General features: G+C 38.3%; 1 protein-coding gene across 1 annotated transcript; it reads left to right on the top strand.

The window, feature by feature from the left end:
• On the top strand, positions 1-18,019 carry RRAGC (Ras related GTP binding C). Its single transcript, XM_012779898.3, has 7 exons — positions 1-350; positions 2,132-2,335; positions 3,336-3,535; positions 6,981-7,095; positions 8,151-8,293; positions 12,400-12,548; positions 17,639-18,019. The coding sequence occupies exons 1-7, from the start codon at positions 114-116 to the stop codon at positions 17,788-17,790; spliced, it is 1,200 nt and encodes a 399-aa protein (XP_012635352.1). The 5' UTR covers positions 1-113; the 3' UTR covers positions 17,791-18,019.
• The last annotated feature ends 2,701 nt before the right edge of the window (positions 18,020-20,720 follow it).

Genomic DNA, 20,720 nt, shown 5'->3' with positions numbered 1-20,720 from the left:
CGGGCTGTGGGGTGGGCCGCACGGCGGCGGCGGCGGCGGCGGAGTGGGGAGGCGGCGGCCTGGCTAGGCCTGGCCTGGCCTGTCAGGGTGCGGGCGGCGGCGGCTCCAGCACCATGTCCCTGCAGTACGGGGCGGAGGAGACGCCCCTCGCCGGCAGTTACGGCGCGGCCGATTCGTTTCCAAAGGACTTCGGCTACGGCGTGGAGGAGGAGGAAGAGGAGGCAGCAGCGGCGGGCGGCGGGGTTGGGGCGGGGGCCGGCGGGGGCTGTGGCCCGGGGGGCGCTGACAGCTCCAAGCCGAGGATTCTGCTCATGGGGCTCCGGCGCAGCGGCAAGTCCTCCATCCAGAAGGTGAGCGCGGCCGCGCCGGCCCCTCCCGCCCCTCCCCCATCCCTCCTCTCCACGGGGGCTCAGGTGGCCGCGGCGGGGAGGTCCCAGGAGGGCGGTGGCCGGCGCTGGCCTCGAGCTCCGTCCCACTGCACTTTCTCTTCTACTCTTGCGAGCGCAGCGCCACAGGCGCAGCTCGCGCCAGGACCCTGACCTCTGCGTCCACGCCCAAGTCAGCTGAGGCCGGGTGGGTCGCTGGAGGGAGGCAGGTATCGGCTGGCACCGCCCAAGACCTCCGCCCCCTGGGACCCAGCCCCTGTGTCATTTACGAAACTGAGACTACTCTGCAGTTCTCACTTGGAGAACTTCGTGGACTCCCTTCCCTGCCCCCTTTTTAAATTTTTTTTTATTTATTTTTATTTTTTTTAGTCCTGTGCACAAAGCAATACCTTTTTAAATTTTGTTTCTCTTACTTCTGGTGACCTGAGTTTGCAGGGATTCCCAGCCCAGCCCCAGGGAGCAGCGTCCGAAAGAGTTGTGACTAAGGCACTGGGCATTCTAATGCTTGCTCTTGTTACCAGTATAAAGGAAACTTCACCATAACATTATTGGGGATTGTGTACTAATATTGCCCCTATTTCAGTTCTTGTGGCCTAGTGAGTGCAATTACTGGTAATATTCTCCCTGTAGGTCTGTGGTTACAAAAATCTGAGACTTTGAGAAAGTTTTGCAGACCTCCATCAGTCCATTTGTTTTCACTTTTGGTGTGTCATGTATGGAGGGCTGCATACTTTATAGTATGGGGAAATAGAGGCAAGGTTGACTTCCTCCATTATACACAGAGTGAGCTGGTAATAAACTATTATCACCAGACACTTAGGCTTTCCCTCTTTCCACTCTGTGACAAAGGTCTACCCAAAATCTGTGATATTTTGTAGATGTGATGTTTTTAAAGAGTAGCCTTCTTCTGGATTTAATTACTGTGTTTTATTTACCTTTTCATCTCTACAGCAAAAGTTGGGTATGTTTATGGTGGGTTTTTACAAGTTGATTCTAACTCTTTTCACCTGTTACTGACAGAAACTTGGGAGTAACTGTTCATTTTTCTCTTGTAGAAAGTAAGTTAGTTTTATGTTAGGATTGTATGGGTTCTGATTATTGTGATCCTTAACAATTGTCTTTACCATTTCTTTTCTCATGGGAGCGACCTTCTTCCCTGTTAACTCCCATAGGCACCCCTGTGGACATTTTCTCTTCTGTTTGGCATAGTTATTTGTCCTTGTTTTATTTCTTCCACAAGACTGCAAAATCAGTGAGGGTAGGATCCAGTCTGTTTCTTTTTTTCTTTTTTATTATTCCACAGAGCCTGAGGTAGACACTTGAGTAATTTTTGAATCAACAAAATATCTTAAGCTTTACCTATAAAGCTTCCATAATCTTAAAGCAGATTTTGGCAGAATTAATACAGTTTAACTATCCCCCTAAAAAAGGAAAAAACAACAACAACAACAACAACAAACACCAATGGAGTTGAGAGATAGTGTTATGACTAGTACTGACTAGTTTGACTATGGTGCCGGGAACATAGCAGAAAAGTTTTAGCCGAAAGATTAAATGGAAATTAATTTGATGTTGTCTTTTGTGAGAAATAAGAGGATAGTGACTAGCAATGGATTCACCATTTGGTTTTTACCTTTAAAAACATTTTTGCTATGGGATCAAATTTTTATGTTAAACCAGGGTGGAATTTTGAATTTAAATCCTGAAGTTGAATAGTCATAAAGTTGTCTTGTTTCTTTTAACAGGTGGTGTTTCATAAGATGTCACCCAATGAGACCCTCTTTTTGGAAAGTACCAACAAGATTTATAAAGACGATATTTCCAATAGTTCCTTTGTAAATTTCCAGATATGGGATTTCCCTGGGCAAATGGACTTTTTTGACCCAACATTTGACTATGAGATGATCTTCAGGGGAACAGGAGCATTGATATATGTCATTGATGCACAGGTAGTCACAAATAATTATGTTTACTTTTCTTCCCTAGTGGCAAAAAGGTGTAGAAACAAAGGAAAGTTGTTTATTTTCTTTGTCATGTGCTTGCAGCTTTTTTCTTTGACAGTAGATTCCCTAATAGTATAAGAACTGCATTTGCATAGGTGCTTTGGGAGCAGGTATGTCTTTGTCTAAGTACAGAATTTCAGATGATTAGGAGATGTCATTTACATTTTTGAGTCCTAGTTAATGAACAGTTAACACTGGCTTTCCACTTTTATTGGTTAATAGTAGATATTGTTGTACCTTAATAACTATAACAATAGTGACATCACTCACTCAAAAGATCCCATCCTATAATGTAAAAATGTGAGAATTAGAGTCAGCAGATATTAGAGTGAGTGGTTTCCTTAATTGCCTAAATTGAGTTTATCCCAGCAAGCATTTTTGAGGACCTAACATGTGGCAGATAGTCAGATGAATGGAACGTGTCCCTGTCCTTAAGAAGCTTAATTTTTATAAGCTTAAGCATTAGTTAGGAATGCTTTCTGAGTGACAGGCTCTATATAGTGGGTGCTTTCACATACATGATCTAATTTAATTTAGCCTTCACAGTATTGTGAGGTATATATTGTAATTCGTATTTTATAGATGAGTAAACTGAGATCATGGAGTTTAAGCAACTTGGTCAAAGTCACACACACCTAATAAATGGCAGAGCTGGGATTACTTAAAAAAAATCTATTGGGAAGAAATGTCCGTTTCCTTTTTTTTTTCTTTATATTGTCAGTATTAAAAATTATAAGCATTAACTTGGTAATTGAATTTTTTAAACTTGAGAAATTGAAGAGCTATTTAGTGGTATAAGTTAATATATTTGAATGTTTGAATATTTGTGAATAATGAGGATAACATATTTTCTGTGTTTGGGAAATAGGTGGTTTGAGGCTTTCTTAGCTCGTTACTTGACCTTTATAAGATTTCTTTTAAAAAAATATTTTGTTCTGACTTACAGGATGACTACATGGAGGCTTTAACAAGACTTCACATTACTGTTTCTAAAGCCTACAAAGTTAACCCAGACATGAATTTTGAGGTTTTTATTCACAAAGTTGATGGTCTGTCTGATGATCACAAAATAGAAACACAGAGGGACATTCATCAAAGGGCCAATGATGACCTTGCAGATGCTGGGCTAGAAAAACTCCATCTTAGGTAACAACATATGTATTTGATATGAGAGCCCTGAACGATGTATAAATGTATTCCCATCTCTGTCATTACAAACACTGTAGCTATCTCTTACAGGTATGTTCTTTCCCAAATCTGTAATGTTTTTGATCTCTTCTTTGTTGAATGCCAACCTGTTTTGGGAGCCTGTTGTTATTGAGAAGTTACTTTACCCACTTTTTGCATTTTCCTGGAGATTGAAGTCATGTGAAGTGTTTCCATTGGTGCTTTTCCAAGTTCATCTCAAGAGACTGGAGTCAGGCTGTTTCCTCATGGCCTAAATCTGCTTTGGGACTCCCCACTGTTGGTTTCATTATTTTTCCCCACTTGCCTCAGTGCAAAGAATCTCCCGTCACATTTATAAAAATCATTAGGTTGAGTCTTTACAGTATCTTTCTCAGTAAGGAGAAGAGCCTTTTAAAGAAGATATGTTTGGACTGTCTCTGATGTATCTTATTTTTTTTTGAGACAGAGTCTCTGTTGCCTGGGCTAGAGTACTGTGGCGTCAGCCTAGTTCACAGCAACCTCAAAACCCCTGGGCTCAAGTGATCCTCCTGCCTTAGCCTCCCAAGTGTCTGGGACTACAGGCATGCACCACTATGCCTGGCTAATTTTTTTAATATATTTTTTAGTTGTCAAGCTAATTTCTTGCTATTTTTAGTAGAGACAGAGTCATGTTCTTGCTCAGGCTGGTCTCGAACTCATGAGCTCAAACGATCCACCTGCCTTGGCCTCCCAGAGTGCTAGGATTACAGGCGTGAGCCACCGTGCCCGGCCTCTGATGTGTCTTAAGTTTTAAAACACTTTATACTTTCATGAAACTCAAGTGTGGGTTAGGTGGGTTTATCCTATAAATTTGCATAAGGCTGCTATTAAGTTTAAAGGACTGCTGGTTTATAATTAAATTTTGTTAAGTTATTAGAGAATAGCTATTGGATAGGATTGATTTGTGTATTTGTATTCTGAAAGTCTATGAAGAATATTTTTCTACATCTTATGTTTTTTGTGATATAGGTAGAAATGAGCATATTTAAAATAACTAAGAAAACGTTGTCTTGGTGATATAAGCAATTTAAAGAGGTAGCCGGGGAGAGACACAGCGTAGTCATTTCCCTGTCCCTGATCTGTTACAGGGACTTCCCCTATAGGCTCAAGCCAACCCTCATCTTTATCTCTGATATTCCCTGGGCTTCAGTCTCCAAGATCTTTCAGGTATTCTTCTAGAAAATCGTGTAGAAAAGTCTTATTGACCTCTACTTTGCCTGGATTAAATTTTTAAAAATTTATAAGTAATTCATGCTCAAAAAGATAAAAATTCAGCAATGTCTATAAGAGAAAATACCTTCCCATAAAATTCCTCCATCTAATTTTTTTAGAATCTATTATTAATAGTTTTTACCTGGATTTTAAACCATGTTTGTCCTGTGTTCCCCAGTACCCATGGGGATCCTTCTGATTCTCTTTATTTTATGTCTGTGTCCCTTTCTAGGATATCTCACCCCAGTGGCTCATGACCTCCCTTTCCCCAGTACCTATAGGGCCCTGGTCCTTGGTAATGTCAGTAGAATTTGGCATTTAACTTTTATTTAGTACTAGCAGTCCTGTGCATGAGGGTCCATTTGATTTCTTGTTTCTAGAAACTCACCTTACTAAAATGCCCTGTCCTTGCTGATTGTCCCTGTCCCATCTACCTCCGAGCCCCACAGGCCCTGCAGGACTATCTCGCTTTGCTAACCTTTTTGCCTAAAGGAGACACTGAAATATTCCTTTCTTCTTGTACCTGCAGGATCATCTTGGCCTTGTCTGTTCCAGTGCTTTCACATCTAGAGTAGAGCCCTTTCTCACACAGGGTTGAGTTCTTAGGTCAGCTCCTCGAAAGTATCTTTTTTAAAAATTTTATTTATATGTTTATTTTCCTGCACACCCTTGGTGGCCCCCTAAAAATATCTTTAAATTACCTATAAAGTGGTATATATACCGTTCTTTGTCTCTGACTTTGTCACATATGCATATAAATGTATTGTGGATGCAACTGTATAATGAAGAGTATATGCCCTGAGTGAAGAAGCAGGTAGAATTGTCTACAGAGTTTAAATTGTTAAAGGCCTGCTTCTCTCTCTCTTGCTCAGGTATGTGTTATGTTGAATCTACATACGTTACTTCCCCACTGTATATCCTTTTAGGCCTCCTGACTCTTGTTTCATTCTCTGGATGACCCCTAACTTAGTATGCTTTTTATGTAAATTGTAAACACCAGTTGTATTCATTTGTTTATTCAGCAAATACTTATGAGCACTGCTCAGGGCAGTGGGCTCGCAGCTGTGAGCCAGACTGACACAGTCTTTTTCCTTATGGACTTAAATTCTGTAATGACACAGCTCAAAAGCATCTATAAATAAATGTATAGTGTAATTTTAAGTACTTATCAATGGCTATGAAAACAAATTAGGGGAAAAGGGTAGAATTAGGTATAGGAACACTATTTTAGGTAGGGTAGTTAAGAAAGAACTTTTGAGGATGTGATATTAAAAATTTTTTTATAGGTGGGTCTTGCTATGTTGCCCAGGCTGGAGTGTAGTAGGTATTCACAGGCACAGTTGTAGTTCGCTATAGCCTTGAACTCCTGGGTTCACGTGATCCTCTTACCTCAGCCTCCCAGGTGGCTTGGACTGTAGGCACATGCTAATGTGCTTGGCTAAGAGGTGTCACTGTAGAAGAAACCCGAGTTATATTCTTATTTAATAAATGTCACATATCTCTTCTAGCTTTCTTTTGGGTTTTTTTGTTTGTTTGTTTGTTTTTTGAGACAGAGTCTCAATTTTTTGCCCAGGCTAGAGTGAGTGCCCTGGCGTCAGCCTAGCTCACAGCAACCTCAAACTCCTGGGCTCAAGTGATCCTACTGCCTCAGCCTCCCGAGTAGCTGGGACTACAGACATGCGCCACCATGCCCGGCTAATTTTTTCTATATATTTTTAGTTGGTCAATTAATTTCTATTTTTTAGTAGAGATGGGGTCTGGCTTTTGCTCAGGCTGGTTTCGAACTCCTGACCTAGAGTGATCTGCCTGCCTCAGCCTCCCAGAGTGCCAGGATTACAGGCATGAGCCACTGTGCTCGGCCTTTCTTTTGGTTTTTAATCTTGTTTTTTGTGCTTAAAAAAGCCAAGCTTTTTGGATCAGACTACAAAGACTTAGGTGAATATTCAAGTTTCAGCATCTGAAAATGCTTTCCTGGGTACTACTTCAATTGCCCTCTGTGTAAATGCAGTAAAGAGGTGTATAGCCACAAGCCAGGTGGGACACTGCATTTGTCATCTTGAATGATGGGCATGGTTTTGAATTTACTGGAATCAAATGTTATAATTTTATGTATTATGATAGTTGTCAACCTAAGGTGTTTCTCAAATTAATCAGTCTGTGTTGTGTTTTTCAGCTTTTATTTGACTAGTATCTATGACCATTCAATATTTGAAGCCTTTAGTAAGGTGGTACAGAAACTTATCCCACAACTGCCAACCTTGGAAAACCTATTAAATATCTTTATATCAGTAAGTGGCTCATATAATTTACTATAGTTTCTGTTTCCATTTTTGTTAAATGTACTTGTTTTAAAATTCTCCATTAAATGGCTTGAATTAGTCTGAATCAAGGTTAAAGACCAATGAATGACTTATTTAACATGTAAAATAAATAAGAACATAAGATATGGCTTGAACTGCTATTTTCTGAATTATTTTCTTAGCACTCACCATTTTTGTGTTTAAAATGAACTGATGAAAAATTTTCTTGTGCTTGCTTATTTAAAAACATCTTCATGATACCTGTTTTCTGAAGGAAGAATAGTAGCTGGAAAAGACTGGGTTTTGGAAATGTGAGTCAGTTTAATCTCTGCCTTATTGGAGGTCACATTGAAAAATTGGGTCTTTTCCTTTTCTTGCTAACTTAAATCTTAGTATGTGAAATCTTTTATTTTAGTATGTAATCTTGGCATCTTAGTATGTAAAATCTTACATTTTAGTATGTAATCTTAGTATGTAAAATCTTATATTTTACATTTTAAAGATTCAGCTTAATAAAAAAGGGTAGCCCTCCAATAAATTTAGCATTTAGCTATTATATTTTCCAAACGTTACTTTGAGAGGATTCCATGTGTGGTGATTCCCACTTTGACTCTTGGGCTTTTGAATTGTGCTAGATGTTGATGTTAAGCTGTAATTCTTTTATGTTTTGCTAATTGCAACATAAAGCCTTTTTGGTAGCAAGGTTATTGAAATCAAAGGTTGATAATAATAGAGAGGATTATTGAAAATGTAGGATAGCTTGATTTTTGGAGAATTTTTTTGATAGACTTTTGGTGATGTCTTAGAAAATAATTCATTCAAGTAAAGCAGAAGAGAAATGTTTGAAAGAGCAGAGAAATAATTCCACTTTTATTCTTTGGTTAATAGAAGTGTCTTTCAACCCAGTACTATTTGTTTTTTGTTATTGGGTTGTATAATTAAAAATGACCTTGTATGTTATTCAGTAATTCAAGATCTTTGATAAGTTGCAAATTGTAATTCTTAAAAAAAACTGAATACTTACCCAATTTTGTTTTTCCAAGAATTCAGGTATTGAAAAAGCTTTTCTGTTTGATGTTGTCAGCAAAATCTACATTGCAACAGACAGTTCCCCTGTGGATATGCAGTCTTATGAACTTTGCTGTGACATGATTGATGTTGTGATTGACGTGTCTTGTATATATGGGTAAGTTATATACATGTTTCTGTAAGATCGCAGACAGGTAGAGAACTACCAGCTTGATTTGTCTAGGAGGTTAATTTCTGAAGCCTTTGGCAAATACCATATGAAGTCGGATTGTTCTCACTCTAGTGCTTCATCTTGGAGCATGATTTCCCTGTAAGTGGGCTGCTGGATCTTTCTTCTTCAGAGAGGATGGCTAAGAAAATTGGAAAGTATGACTAGCACTGGACTGACTTATCACTCAAAGTTTCTTTCCTGTTATTTGGGAAGTTTGCACTGTGTCTTCTCACTGCTGGGACTTAGCTAGACTGAAAAACTAGACTCATTGATTTAAAATGGTCTGAATAATAAAGTAAGTTTTGGTTCCTAATTTAACTGCAGGCTTTATGGAATAAGAGATTCTTAATCTTTCAGAGAGCAAAGAAACAAGGTAATTAGAATTTTGGGTATTAAGTAGAAGGACTTAAACATATAAAAATTTGACCCATACTTCTAAGTTTCCAAAATAAATTTCTAAAACATGAGTTCTTCTTTATATAAATTCACCAAACCCTATATAGAAATTTATAGAGGCCAGCAAACAAGTGATTTTGTAGAATAGGCCAGAGCACTAGTGAAAACTTTGGAGAATTACTAGCATTTCAAAAGCCAGTAACATTCTCTGTACCCTCTAACATCCCTGATTCCCCTAGTATATTAACATCAGAACTCCCAAGCTGCTTTCAGATGCTTTAACATTACCTTTGCTTTCTAATACCTGTGTACTCTGGCTGTTCCTCCTCTCTGCTCCAGCCAGTCCGGACTTCTCTTTCCCCTCTGACCTCCCTTCACCTTGGTCTGTCTCATTTGTCAGTGTCTTTCTTCAGCTGCCTCTGTGTAGGAAAGTGCATTTGTCCAACCTGTTTTTACTGCCTATTCCTGTCTTTCGTTCTATTCCTTTCACTTGTGATTACATGCTGTTCTTTGTTTTAATTCTTTCCATAACGAAAATGAGATCTTGTTGGTTTATTATGTTATTCATAAAGTTTCATGTTTGTTATTCCTAATTTTAAAAATGGATAAGTAGAACATTTGCTTTTTATTTAAAACAAATCAAAATTCTGTAAAACATTTTAATAATATGAATCAAATTTAGTTATAAAATATATTTTCAATATAAAATACATTATATTCATTATTAAAAAGTCCATTATATCACTATTCTTAATACAATCTGTGCTTTTAATTTGATGTGCTTTATTATAGTTGAATTTCTTCTTATTTGACTTTTGATTTACATTTTTTTGAATGGGGACCACATATAACTCTAACAATTGTAGTTTAATGATTGAAGTAGCTTTCAAACTCTGTACGGCTCACTTTGCAACTATTAGGATTCCATAGTATATATAATACATGGCATTTCTTTTAATTAAAAAAAAAGATGCTATGTTGCCGAGGTTGCACTCGAACTCCTCAGCTCAAATGATCCTCCCACCTCGGCCTCCCAAGTAGCTAGGACTATAGGTGCTTGGCACCATGCCGAGCTTAGATTGTATTTCTTTCAGTTTTTATATTTACTCCTTTTTCACCAGTGGCAGTTTTCATATTTTATATCCTCCTTTTATTTGCAGACTGTGTCCGCACAGATTAGTATAAAGGAAGATTTGAAGCCTACTATATTCCATGCATCCTAGGTAAACAAGATGGAAGCGTGAATGCATGGAATATTGTTAGGTCACAGAGAAAGTGTTGTTGACAGTATGCATTTTGTCCCATATTTGTTATGAGCTTTTCACTTAATAGTTTCAGGACTAACCAGGTTACTTTTCCTCTAAGTTTATTATACCTTATTGTGCCCTACTGGCAGTCATTTAGGATATTCTGCTACTAAGTACAGTTCTCTTGGTCTTAACTTGGCACATTTTGACAAAGATTCAGATAAGCATATTTTCCTAGTACTCTTAAAAACTGTTAAAACAGATAAACGTAGAAAGCAAATACTATGGTTTAAAGACTGAGCAAGCTTTTTAAGGTCATTGGCATATTTTTATTCTTAGTTTTATTAATCACAGCTAAATCAAATCTGTCTAATCTCCAGACTTTGAATAGAATGTGCTTTTCTTCTTGCTCATATTAGTGTGTGATTCAAGCTCATATACTGGTTAGACATTGTCAACTTTATAGCTTTTTACAGCTGTTGGCCATGCGGGTACTGACTTAGGGAATCTTCAGGGTTGTCTGTGTTGGAGCCGATTGTCAGAGTTAATGCTTGTTCTCACTTTCCATGTGGCACAGAAAAGGATCTAGGTAGGGCATTTAACTATAAGCTGAGAATACATAGCACTTAAAAACTTCCTGTTCTTCAATCAGAAGGAAGTAGTTTTCTTTTATACTCTCACAGCAAATGACATCTACTTCCCCATGATTCCGTTTTGCCAAATCAACTTTATTTATATTAGCTAGCTAGGAAAGATACTGGAAACTGCATGGAATTGAGTTAAAAACCCTAAGTTTGTGCCGGGCGTGGTGGCTAACACCTATAATCCTAGCACTCTGGAAGGCCAAGGCGGGCAGATAGTTTGAGCTCAGGAGTTCGAAACCAGCCTGAGCAAGAGTGAGACCCCATCTCTACTAAAAATAGAAATTAATTGGCCAACTAAAATATATAGAAAAAATCAGCTGGACATGGTAGTGCATGCCTGTAGTCCCAGGTACTTGGGAGGCTGAGTCAGGAGGATCGCTTGAGCCCAAGGTTTTGAGGTTGCTGTGAGCTAGGCTAAAGTCACGGCACTCTAGCCTGGGCAGCAGAGTGAGACTCTGTCTCAAAAACAAAACAAAACAAAATCCCTAAGTTTGAGTTCTGACTTTGCTAGGAGAGCCCTTCACTTTTAATGAATTTCAGTTTCTACATCTTTTAAATGGGCGTATTTCTCTTCTTTATGTGGTTTACTTTGGCTTGTTGCAGAAAGGATTTAAAGTGGTTTAATAGGGCCATAGAAGTAATTCCTGTCTTCAGGGTTGTTGTGAGGATCAGATTAATGTGTGAGAAGGTAAACTGTAAGATTAGAGTAGTTTAAAAAGTAAGCCCCCAGTTCATGGAAAAAAATATGCAAAATATAGAAAAATGAAAAGAGTAAAAAGCCATTACTAAGACAACTACTGTTAACAATTTTTTTAGTGTTACTTCTGTCATCTTTTAAAATATTTATTTGAAGGCAAATCTTTTTCAAATTAATGTATGAGAAGGTAAACTGTAAGGCTCAGAATAGTTTAAGATAAAATTCTCACCACCATTTATTAAGAACTGCAAGGGAAATATAAAAAAGTGAAAATAGGAGGAAAATAGGATTATTTTACTACCAAAGACAACTATTGCTAATGTTTTCTTTTTAGTCTATTTTCTTCACCTTTTTTTTGAAGGGAAATACTTTATTTAAAAAGGCAGTTTTGACAGCTCTTAATTCCTAGCAATAGCTAGACAACCTTTAGACTTTTATGAGTAAGTATGTCAGAATAAACTTTCAGAGCACATAGCTCTTTAAAAAGTTGTTGATTTCAACATAATTCTTACTGGTGTCTAGCCAGGAATATTCTTGTATAGTCTAAGAATTTTCTTGCTTTTGTAAGGAAGCAAAAAAATGTTTTCTGAGACAACGTGTGATTGACTTGGCATATGGAATATGCCTTGAAGGAGCTCACAGGTGATAGCAGGTCCTAGAGGGCTCTGTGACCCGAGGGAAATAAAGAGAGGAGACATCTCAGTTGGGCTTACAGAATACAGTCTTGAGGGGTAAGTAGTCCCATCTGGCAAGATGTTGGAAGTGGTGTCATTTCCCTAGGTATAATATATACATGTTTTCACTTTTTTCTCCAAATGTCTGAATATCTGTTAATTAAAGGATATGTATGGAGTTTTTGTTGTTATTGTTTTTAATAAGAATCTCTGGGATTCTGCATTTTAGGAACCTTATACTGAAACAGCACTCTGTTCCAATATATTTAAGCTAGTATTATCTCTCAAAAGACATTTAGGAAACAGGGTGGAAAGACTTGTCATTGTGCAAATTAAATGTGACAAAATGCTTAGTTGGGAAACCTGTGATGAACAGTACTTTCTTTTAAAATAGGTTAAAGGAAGATGGAAGTGGAAGTGCTTATGACAAGGAATCTATGGCAATTATCAAGCTGAATAATACAACTGTCCTTTACTTAAAGGAGGTGACTAAATTTTTGGCACTGGTCTGCATTCTTAGGGAAGAAAGCTTTGAACGAAAAGGTAATGGCATTTTAAAAAGCTGTTTTTATGTTAAGTTCTTTGCCATAATTTCTTAGGTTCTTGAAAATAAGAGAAAATAACATTGCAGTGTTTGACAAATGGTTATCTTAAAAAAAAAAAATTAGCTCAAACTACTTCTGTCCCTTCCCTTACATATATAATCCTGACTTTCTCCTTTCTTCTTTTGACCTTTTATTTTAAATTGTTTTTTATTCCAACCTTTCTTACTTCGCATTCTTTCATTGCCTGTTCACCTGCCTGTAGTTTGGCTTACATCTGAACCAGTCTACTGAAACTGTTCCTTGAGAGGTTACCAGATTACCTTCTTGCTGCATTCCATGGCCTTTTCTTATTCTGCAGCTTCTTCAGACACCTGAAGCATGTCATTCCCTCCTTTCTCAAAGCTTTCTTCTCTTTTTGCTTCCTTAAAGCTGAATTTTCTGGGCCATTTCATGTGCTTGTTTCCCTGACCACATCTCATATTTCTTCTGGCTGTTTTTCTTTTTCTCAGTCCTGAGTGTTCAGAGCCAAGTCTTTCTGCTCATTTATTCTCCAGGTCAGCTTATCCAATCCATGGCTTCAGTTAATCTTCTGTATGTGGTTGGTTAAAAAATGCACGTTTCCAGCTCTACTAGGGCTCACGTTCCAGTCCCATGTTTGGAACTTTTAGTGAGACATCTTCCCTAAATATCTGATGGTTATCCTGGGCATCAGGCACATCATTGGTTGATGATTATTTCCCGTTTCGTGACACTCTTGGCTACCCTGCTTCTGTCACTCATGATGACATTTTTCTCCTGTCCAACTTTCCATATCTTGCAGTCAGGCAATTGGTGTTATTGCTGAAGGGGCCCTTGCAGATCAGTTCACAGAGAGGATTTCATGTTCTCCTTTTTCCATTCTTCTATGTCCTTTACATTGAACTTTCACCAAATCTTATTTTTTTCTTGGAACTATTTCTTGGGTTTCCTTTCCATTTCTACTGGCAGTGACTCCAATCTATGTTCTCATCCTTCCAGACCTGTGGTGCTGTAGTAATCTTCTACTTCATAATATTTATGCATTTGACATGTATATGGAGGGTTTAGTATATATCATCTTTTATCTGAAGGCATATTAGTTTTCAGAAAATTTATCATATTATTTAACTACTCAAGGGTTTAGAGTAGCTCTCTATTATTCACTGCAATAAGTGCCTACTCTTCTACCTGAATTTTTAATGAACTATTTCAGATATACATTTTTTGGATAAAACAAAACATGTGTATTCATCTTTGAGCTTAAGAACTAAAACATGACAAATATAGTTGATGGTCTTCTGTATATTTCTTTCAATTGAAATCCTTCCCTTTGTATGTTTTATTTTTCCTATGGGTGATTGATTTTTTTACTTCATATCTATCCTTAGACAATATAGAGTGTTGTATGTCTTTGTATAAATGATATCAAAATATAAGTAGTCTACTACAACATATTTGTTTCTCTTCATGCAATGTTTTTGAGATTCGTCTAAATTGATGATTTGTAACTCTAGTTCATTCATTTTCACTGGCACATAGTATTCTATGCATTGAATATACCACAATTTATTTTCTTATTGCTGGACATTTAGATTATTTTAAAAATCGCAAATAGTTCTGCAACAAATGCTCATGAACAAGTTTGCCTTTGCATATGTGGAGAATTTATTTAGGGTGTGCATTCAGGGGTGGAATTTATAGAGTACACACATCAATTTTATTAGATATTACCAAACTTCTCGCTAAATGACTTTACCACTTTCAACCCTGGTAGTACTGTGTGGAAACTCTTGCCACTTTGTATCCTTGATAATGCTTGATATTGTCAGACTGTGTAATTGTTGTCAATCTGGTAGATGTGAAAGGTGTCTCACTGGGTTCTCATCTTATTTAATTATTGGTTAGGGTAAATGTCTTTCATGGCAAGCACCTTTTCATGGCTGTGTAGTTTTTTACTTCAGAAATTTACCTGTTCACATATTTTTATCTTTTTTGTACTGATTCTTGGGAGTTCTTTATTTTTCTCCATTTTAATTTAAAAAAATTTTAAACTTTAGTTATGGAAAATGTCTGATGTACACAAAAGTAGACCAGCACAATCACCATGTCCTTATCCTTGCTTCAACTTTCATCCATTCATATTCAGTCTTTTTACTGAATAACCTCCTCCCTATTAGGTTATTATTTTCTACTCTTTTGTTGTAGAAACTGTCAAAAATATAAAAAAGTAGAGAAAATAGTTTAATAAACCCCTTTTTATCTATCATCCACATTCAACAATTATCAAAATTATATCAATCTTATTTAATATTTATACTCTTTTCCTTACTGGATTATTTTGAAGAAAATCCCTGACATGAAATCATTTTGCCTGTATAAATTTCAGTAGATACCTCTAAAAGGTAGTGTTCTTTTATGAACATAACAATAATAGCATTAATAAACACAAAAAATTAACAGTGATTTAATGATATCAAATATCTGATCAATATTCAGATTTCCTTGATTGTCAGTTTTATTTTATTTTTTTTTATTTTTTTTATTTTTGAGACAGAGTCTCACTTGTTGCCCAGGCTAGATAGAGTGAGTGCCGTGGCGTCAGCCTAGCTCACAGCAACCTCAAACTCCTGGGCTCAAGCGATCCTCCTGCCTCAGCCTCCCGAGTAGCTGGGACTACAGGCATGCGCCACCATGCCCGGCTAATTTTTTCTATATATATTAGTTGGCCAATTAATTTCTTTCTATTTATAGTAGAGACGAGGTTTCACTCTTGCTCAGGCTGGTTTCGAACTCCTGACCTCGAGCAATCCACCCGTCTCGGCCTCCCAGAGAGCTAGGATTACAGGCGTGAGCCACTGCGCCCGGCCATGTCAGTTTTATTTTACAGTTTGCATGGAAGTCAGTTTTAATGTAATTGAATTGACCAAAAACTTTTATAGTTTTTTTTTCTGAGTCTGAAGCACCACCTTAATTTGGCTCTAACCTGCTTATTCCCACTTGGTACCCAATACTTCCTACCACGAGTTTTCTGATGCCCTTATCACCAGTCAGACCATTTCTTTCCTGTCCTTCACCTGTGCTGTGTTCTCACTGCCATCTCCCTGCAGTTTTCGTGTGATTTTGCTCCCCTTTTCTGCCTAATTAAATCTGGCCTGTATCCCCAAAGTTCTTTCTTATCCCTGGAGCTTTCATTGTTTTGCCCTGAACTTGGCTCTCTCTCCTTTGGACTTCTTTCACAGTTTTAGTCAATTTGACACAGATTGTTTTGATTTGTTTCTTGTGTTTTGGCTTTATGCCCCAGCTAGCATATCCTTGAAGGCATGGACCAGATCTGCTACTTCCTTTGACACATTGTACTCTACCATTCTGTTCATTAAGTATTTAATCACTTTCATCAAATCAAATATAAACTGTTGAAAGGTCACACTGTGTTCAGGCAGGCCACACAGTGTGTTTTAATATTTTACTTTACTTGAATGTGAATTGAGTGATTCGAAACTTGGATGCCAGAGATGTTTATTTGGTCAAGGTGATGGTCAATTGCACATTTGTCATCTGTCAGGATGTTGTGATGGTGGTTATATATGATGATTAGCTAGCTGTTCTTACGATTGAAGAGGTTGCTATCTAATTTATAGGTTTAAGAGTTTCAAGCAGTGTTTATCAGTCAGGGTTAGGTTTGATTAACCCAAATTGTTATTTTATTTTATTTTTTTGAGACAGAGTCTCACTCTCTTGCCTGGGCTACAGTGCTGTGGCGTCGGCCTAGCTCACAGCAACCTCAAACTCCTGGGTTCAAGCGATCCTATTGCCTCAGCTTCCCGAGTAGCTGGGACTACAGGCATGTACCACCATGCTCGGCTAATTTTTTCTACATATTTTTAGTTGGCCAATTAATTTCTTTCTATTTTTAGTAGAGACAGTGTCTGTCTTTTGCTCAGGCTGGTTTTGAACTCCTGACCTTGAACGATCCTCCCTCCTCAACCTCCCAGAGTGCTAGGATTACAGGTGTGAGCCACCATGCCCGGCCACCCAGATTGTTATTTGATAAGCCTAAATAATGGTACCTTAAACAAAATGGAAGTTTGTGCCTGTTGCATATTAAAGAAGTCTAGAAGTATACAGTGTAGGACAATTAAGCCAGCTTCCTGGTATCCTCAAGCATATGGGTGTTTTTCTTCTTGCTCTGCCATTCTTAGCACTTGCTTCTATTCTCAAGGTCATTTCATGGTCCAGAATGGCTCCTGGATCTCCAGCCATCTTATCCATATTCCAGATATTAATAAGGAACAACAGGAAGAAAGAATATATACTCCTCCTCTTGCGAGTTCACAGAACTCCCACATAGTTCTACTTATCTCAGTGGCCATAGTCGTTCATGTGGCCATATCTAACTGTAAGGAAGACTAGGAAATGTAATGTTTTAGTTCAGCACAAATGTGCTCAGCCAAAACTGGGATTCTGATTCTAAGGAAGAAGGGGAAAAGTGGTTATTTGGTAGGCAACTAGTCGTTCTGTCACAAAATAGAAGCCTTTGTTTGACCAAAATCTTATGTGGAAGCCCAGTTCATTAAACACATAAGGAGGAAGCTGCCCTGCCAGAAGAGGGCAGTGGGGGAGGGTACAGGCTGCCTGAAGCTCTGCCTGCTGGGCCTCTCTGGCACTTCCCAGACTCCAGGCTTCTGCTGAGCAGTTTGCCAAACTATTGCTTTACCATTTCCCTCAACTCTTCATTGGCTGCCTCAAAGACTGGTAAAACGAAAATCTTGATATTTCAAAAAATATTTTCTTTTGACTTTAGAATTTATTGTAAACTGCTTTAGCAAATTTACCTTCCTAATTACTCAGATTGACTGCCCACCATGTCCTGTCTCAGGTCCTAGACTAGGTAACCAGTGTTAACAATTTGGGTATATGCTTTATCATGTTTCCAGTGTAGAGAATTCTCCTCAGTTGGGTGTATATGGTTTTTAGTGTATAATAATTTTTTTTTCTGTCACCACATGTTTTCTAGTAGGTAATTTCACAGTGGACATTCAGGAGGTGTGATTTTCTTTTTCTCTCCTGCAGGTTTAATAGACTACAATTTCCACTGTTTCCGAAAAGCTATTCATGAGGTTTTTGAAGTGGGCGTGACTTCTCACAGGAGCTGTGGTCACCAGACCAGTGCCCCCAGCCTGAAAGCGTTGGCACACAATGGCACACCGAGAAACGCCATCTAGTCTGAATCCCAGCGTCGGGGCTCCGTGCCAGCTTACTCTTCACTCCAGGGTCGGATGCCGTGTGCTGCAGGACGTGGGAACTGCTGCTTGTGGGACTCTGGTGCCTGTCCCACTAGAGATGAGGGGTAGAGTTTCTCGTTTGGATGAAAACCCCTTCAACCAGTGGTGTACGACTGAAGCTACTATTTCTTTTTGAAAAATGGCAAAAAAAAAAAAAAAAAAAAGGAAATTCTAGAGATCACAGAACTCAAGTTTGTCTTTTTCCTCTTTTGGGTCCTACTTTAAGTAGTTGGGATATTTTGGACCTGGAGATAACACCGATTACCCATCCTTACCAGGGAATGTTGCCGTCAAGTCCAGTTGAGAATAATAGAAAAAACTGAATTTTTATATGCTTCACTTAGGCTTTCATTTGAGTAGTCTCTAAAGATCCTGCCTTGCTTAAATTCTAACACTGCCTCTCAGATTTCAATTTTGGACATTGCACATCTAAGACCTTTTAAATGCGTTTGCTTGCTAACTCAGAAGACACATAGTCTGACTGCAGCAAAAGACATTCCTGTATTTGTTATTGAAGAAATAAGAGAAAATTTTATGCTGCATCAGGTGGAGAGCAAGGCTCAACAGTGGCTGTATTAGTTCCCTTGGAAGTGTTGAGGAAAAAACTTTGAAACAGAAGAAAATTTTCACATGTGTGTTTTGAGTACCAAATGTCTGGGTTCTTTCTCCTGCATTAGACAAATGATCGTGTTCAGTATAACAAAGGGAATTTTAAAAAAATGTTTTTCCCACAGTCACCTCCTAGGGGAGAAACTCATTATGTCACTGAAGTATTTAGCTCACTTTTCTTTAATCTTGGTATCAGTCTCTATATACCTTTTATTCTAAGCTATCTGGATTCATTATTGCTATTTGTTGACCATGAATGACCCTAAGGCAGTGGTGGATTGTCCACTGGGAGTTGGAAAGAGCACTGGTGTCACAACAATGTGTTGTTTTACATTCTTTGTCTCCAGTATTCTGACACCAAGTGTCAGCTGTGGTACTTTCTTTGCCTAGGATATTAATTCATAATTGTTGCTTTTCGTTGATGGTTGATACCCTGTCCATTGATTTAACTTTCACATTATTTTTATTCCACATGCCCAGTAGTCATATATTCCAAAGCCACTGGACCACTTGAGTACATAAGTGCCACTGTTTAATGCGATATGTATATTCAGGTCTGTAAACCTAACAGTGTGACTTGGAGTGCTTCCTGCAGGTGATTCTGACTGTTGAGTATTTACATGGACCATGGTGATATCCAAAAGAAAAAAATGCTTTTATATTTATAGATTATTTCATTGAACTATATATAAAATGGGTATCAATAAATGTATTTACTCCAAAATCAGTTTTTCTACTTGCCTAAGGTGTGAGAGGGTGGGATGATGGAACATTGGGTTGTCCCACCCTAACGTTTTCTTTTGCTGCCTGGTGTGGTTAACATTCCTTTTGTGTCAGTGTTTCAAGTTCTGTCCTGATGTGGGAGTTTCATGGCTTTGTGTCTAGGCATCTCCCCTACCCATTTTATAGGGTAGGAGGTCTAGGCCCAGGTGAAAATGTCTTTGGCTGGGTGTTTTGTATGAATGGATCTCACTCATGGTGAGGAGTATCCAGGGCCTGGCATCGTTTATGGATTGAACGCAAACTCATAAGGAGTAAGGAGATGAGTGAAGTAGAACACATTTAAAAGATTGTATCCATTCCAGCTAGTTTTTTGTTTCTTCCAATTCCTGAGTTAACTCATTATTGACTGTTAAATATCTGTTAAATCATTGGTTATCTGTATAAATCGGGGGTCCTCAAACTTTTTAAACGGGCCAGTTCACTGTCCCTCAGACCATTGGAGGGCTGGACTATAGTTTAAAAAAACTATGAACAAATTCCTATGCACGCTGCACATATCTTATTTTGAAGTAAAAAAACAAAAGGGCAAAAACACCTGCTTGTGGCCCGCACGCTGTAGTTTGAGGACGCCTGGTATAAATGCTTAGGTAGGGTAAATATACTTTCGTTTATCAATGGGAGAAAGATACATAGAGATTGAAAGATCTTTTCTTGAGTAGGGTCTTGCTCTGTTGCCCAGGCTAGAGTGCAGTGGCATGATAATAGCTCACTATAACCTCAAACTCCTGGGCTCAAGTGATCCTCCACTTCAGCCCCCGAAGCAGCTAGGACTATAGGCACATGCCATCATGCCCAGATAATTTTCAAAGTTTTTATAGCTGTGGGGGTCTCACTGTCACCCATGCTAGTCTTGAACTTGAGGCCTCAAGTGATCCTACTGCCTCAGTCTCTAAAAGCACTGCGATTACAGGTATGAGCCACTGTACCCAGTGGAGAGAGCTTTAATTTCATAATTGGAACTTGTAACTACTTTAGAAGTTAGGTTTTAAAACTGAAATGGAAATCACAGAAATAGAAAACAATTTTTACAATTTTATCTAATCTTGTCTCCTTTGTCAAAGTACAGAAACTGAGGTCCAGAGGGGTAATGAAGCCTTGTTGAGGCTCATAGTTGGGATGACCATATAACTAAAATAAGACTGTTGAGAGTGGAAGGGATGTCAGTAATGATGCTTGAGCCACAGGTGTGAACCGGCACAGTTCTGGGTGTACCAAGGGTGGCCAGCGTCGTTACAGACATAGATAGTGGCTGCCTACCTTTACCTGCAGCTCCAGCCTCCAGCCTCAGGCTCCCCTTGGTTCAATGGAGATAATGCTTCAAGGTATATATGCTGCATAGATGCCCAACAAATGTTACTTTTTGCTACTACTGAAAATTGTAAATTCAGGGAGTGATTAAGGAGAAAAAAGTGAAAAATGGTGAAATAGGAATAAAATGTGGAAAAGAGACAACTCAGGAAAAAGAAAATGGAAGAATA

Source organism: Microcebus murinus, chromosome 2 (genome assembly GCF_040939455.1).
Source record: "Microcebus murinus isolate Inina chromosome 2, M.murinus_Inina_mat1.0, whole genome shotgun sequence".
Lineage (NCBI taxonomy): Eukaryota > Metazoa > Chordata > Mammalia > Primates > Cheirogaleidae > Microcebus > Microcebus murinus.
The sequence above is the reverse complement of the archived record's forward strand: the minus strand, read 5'-3'. Positions and strand labels throughout refer to the sequence as shown.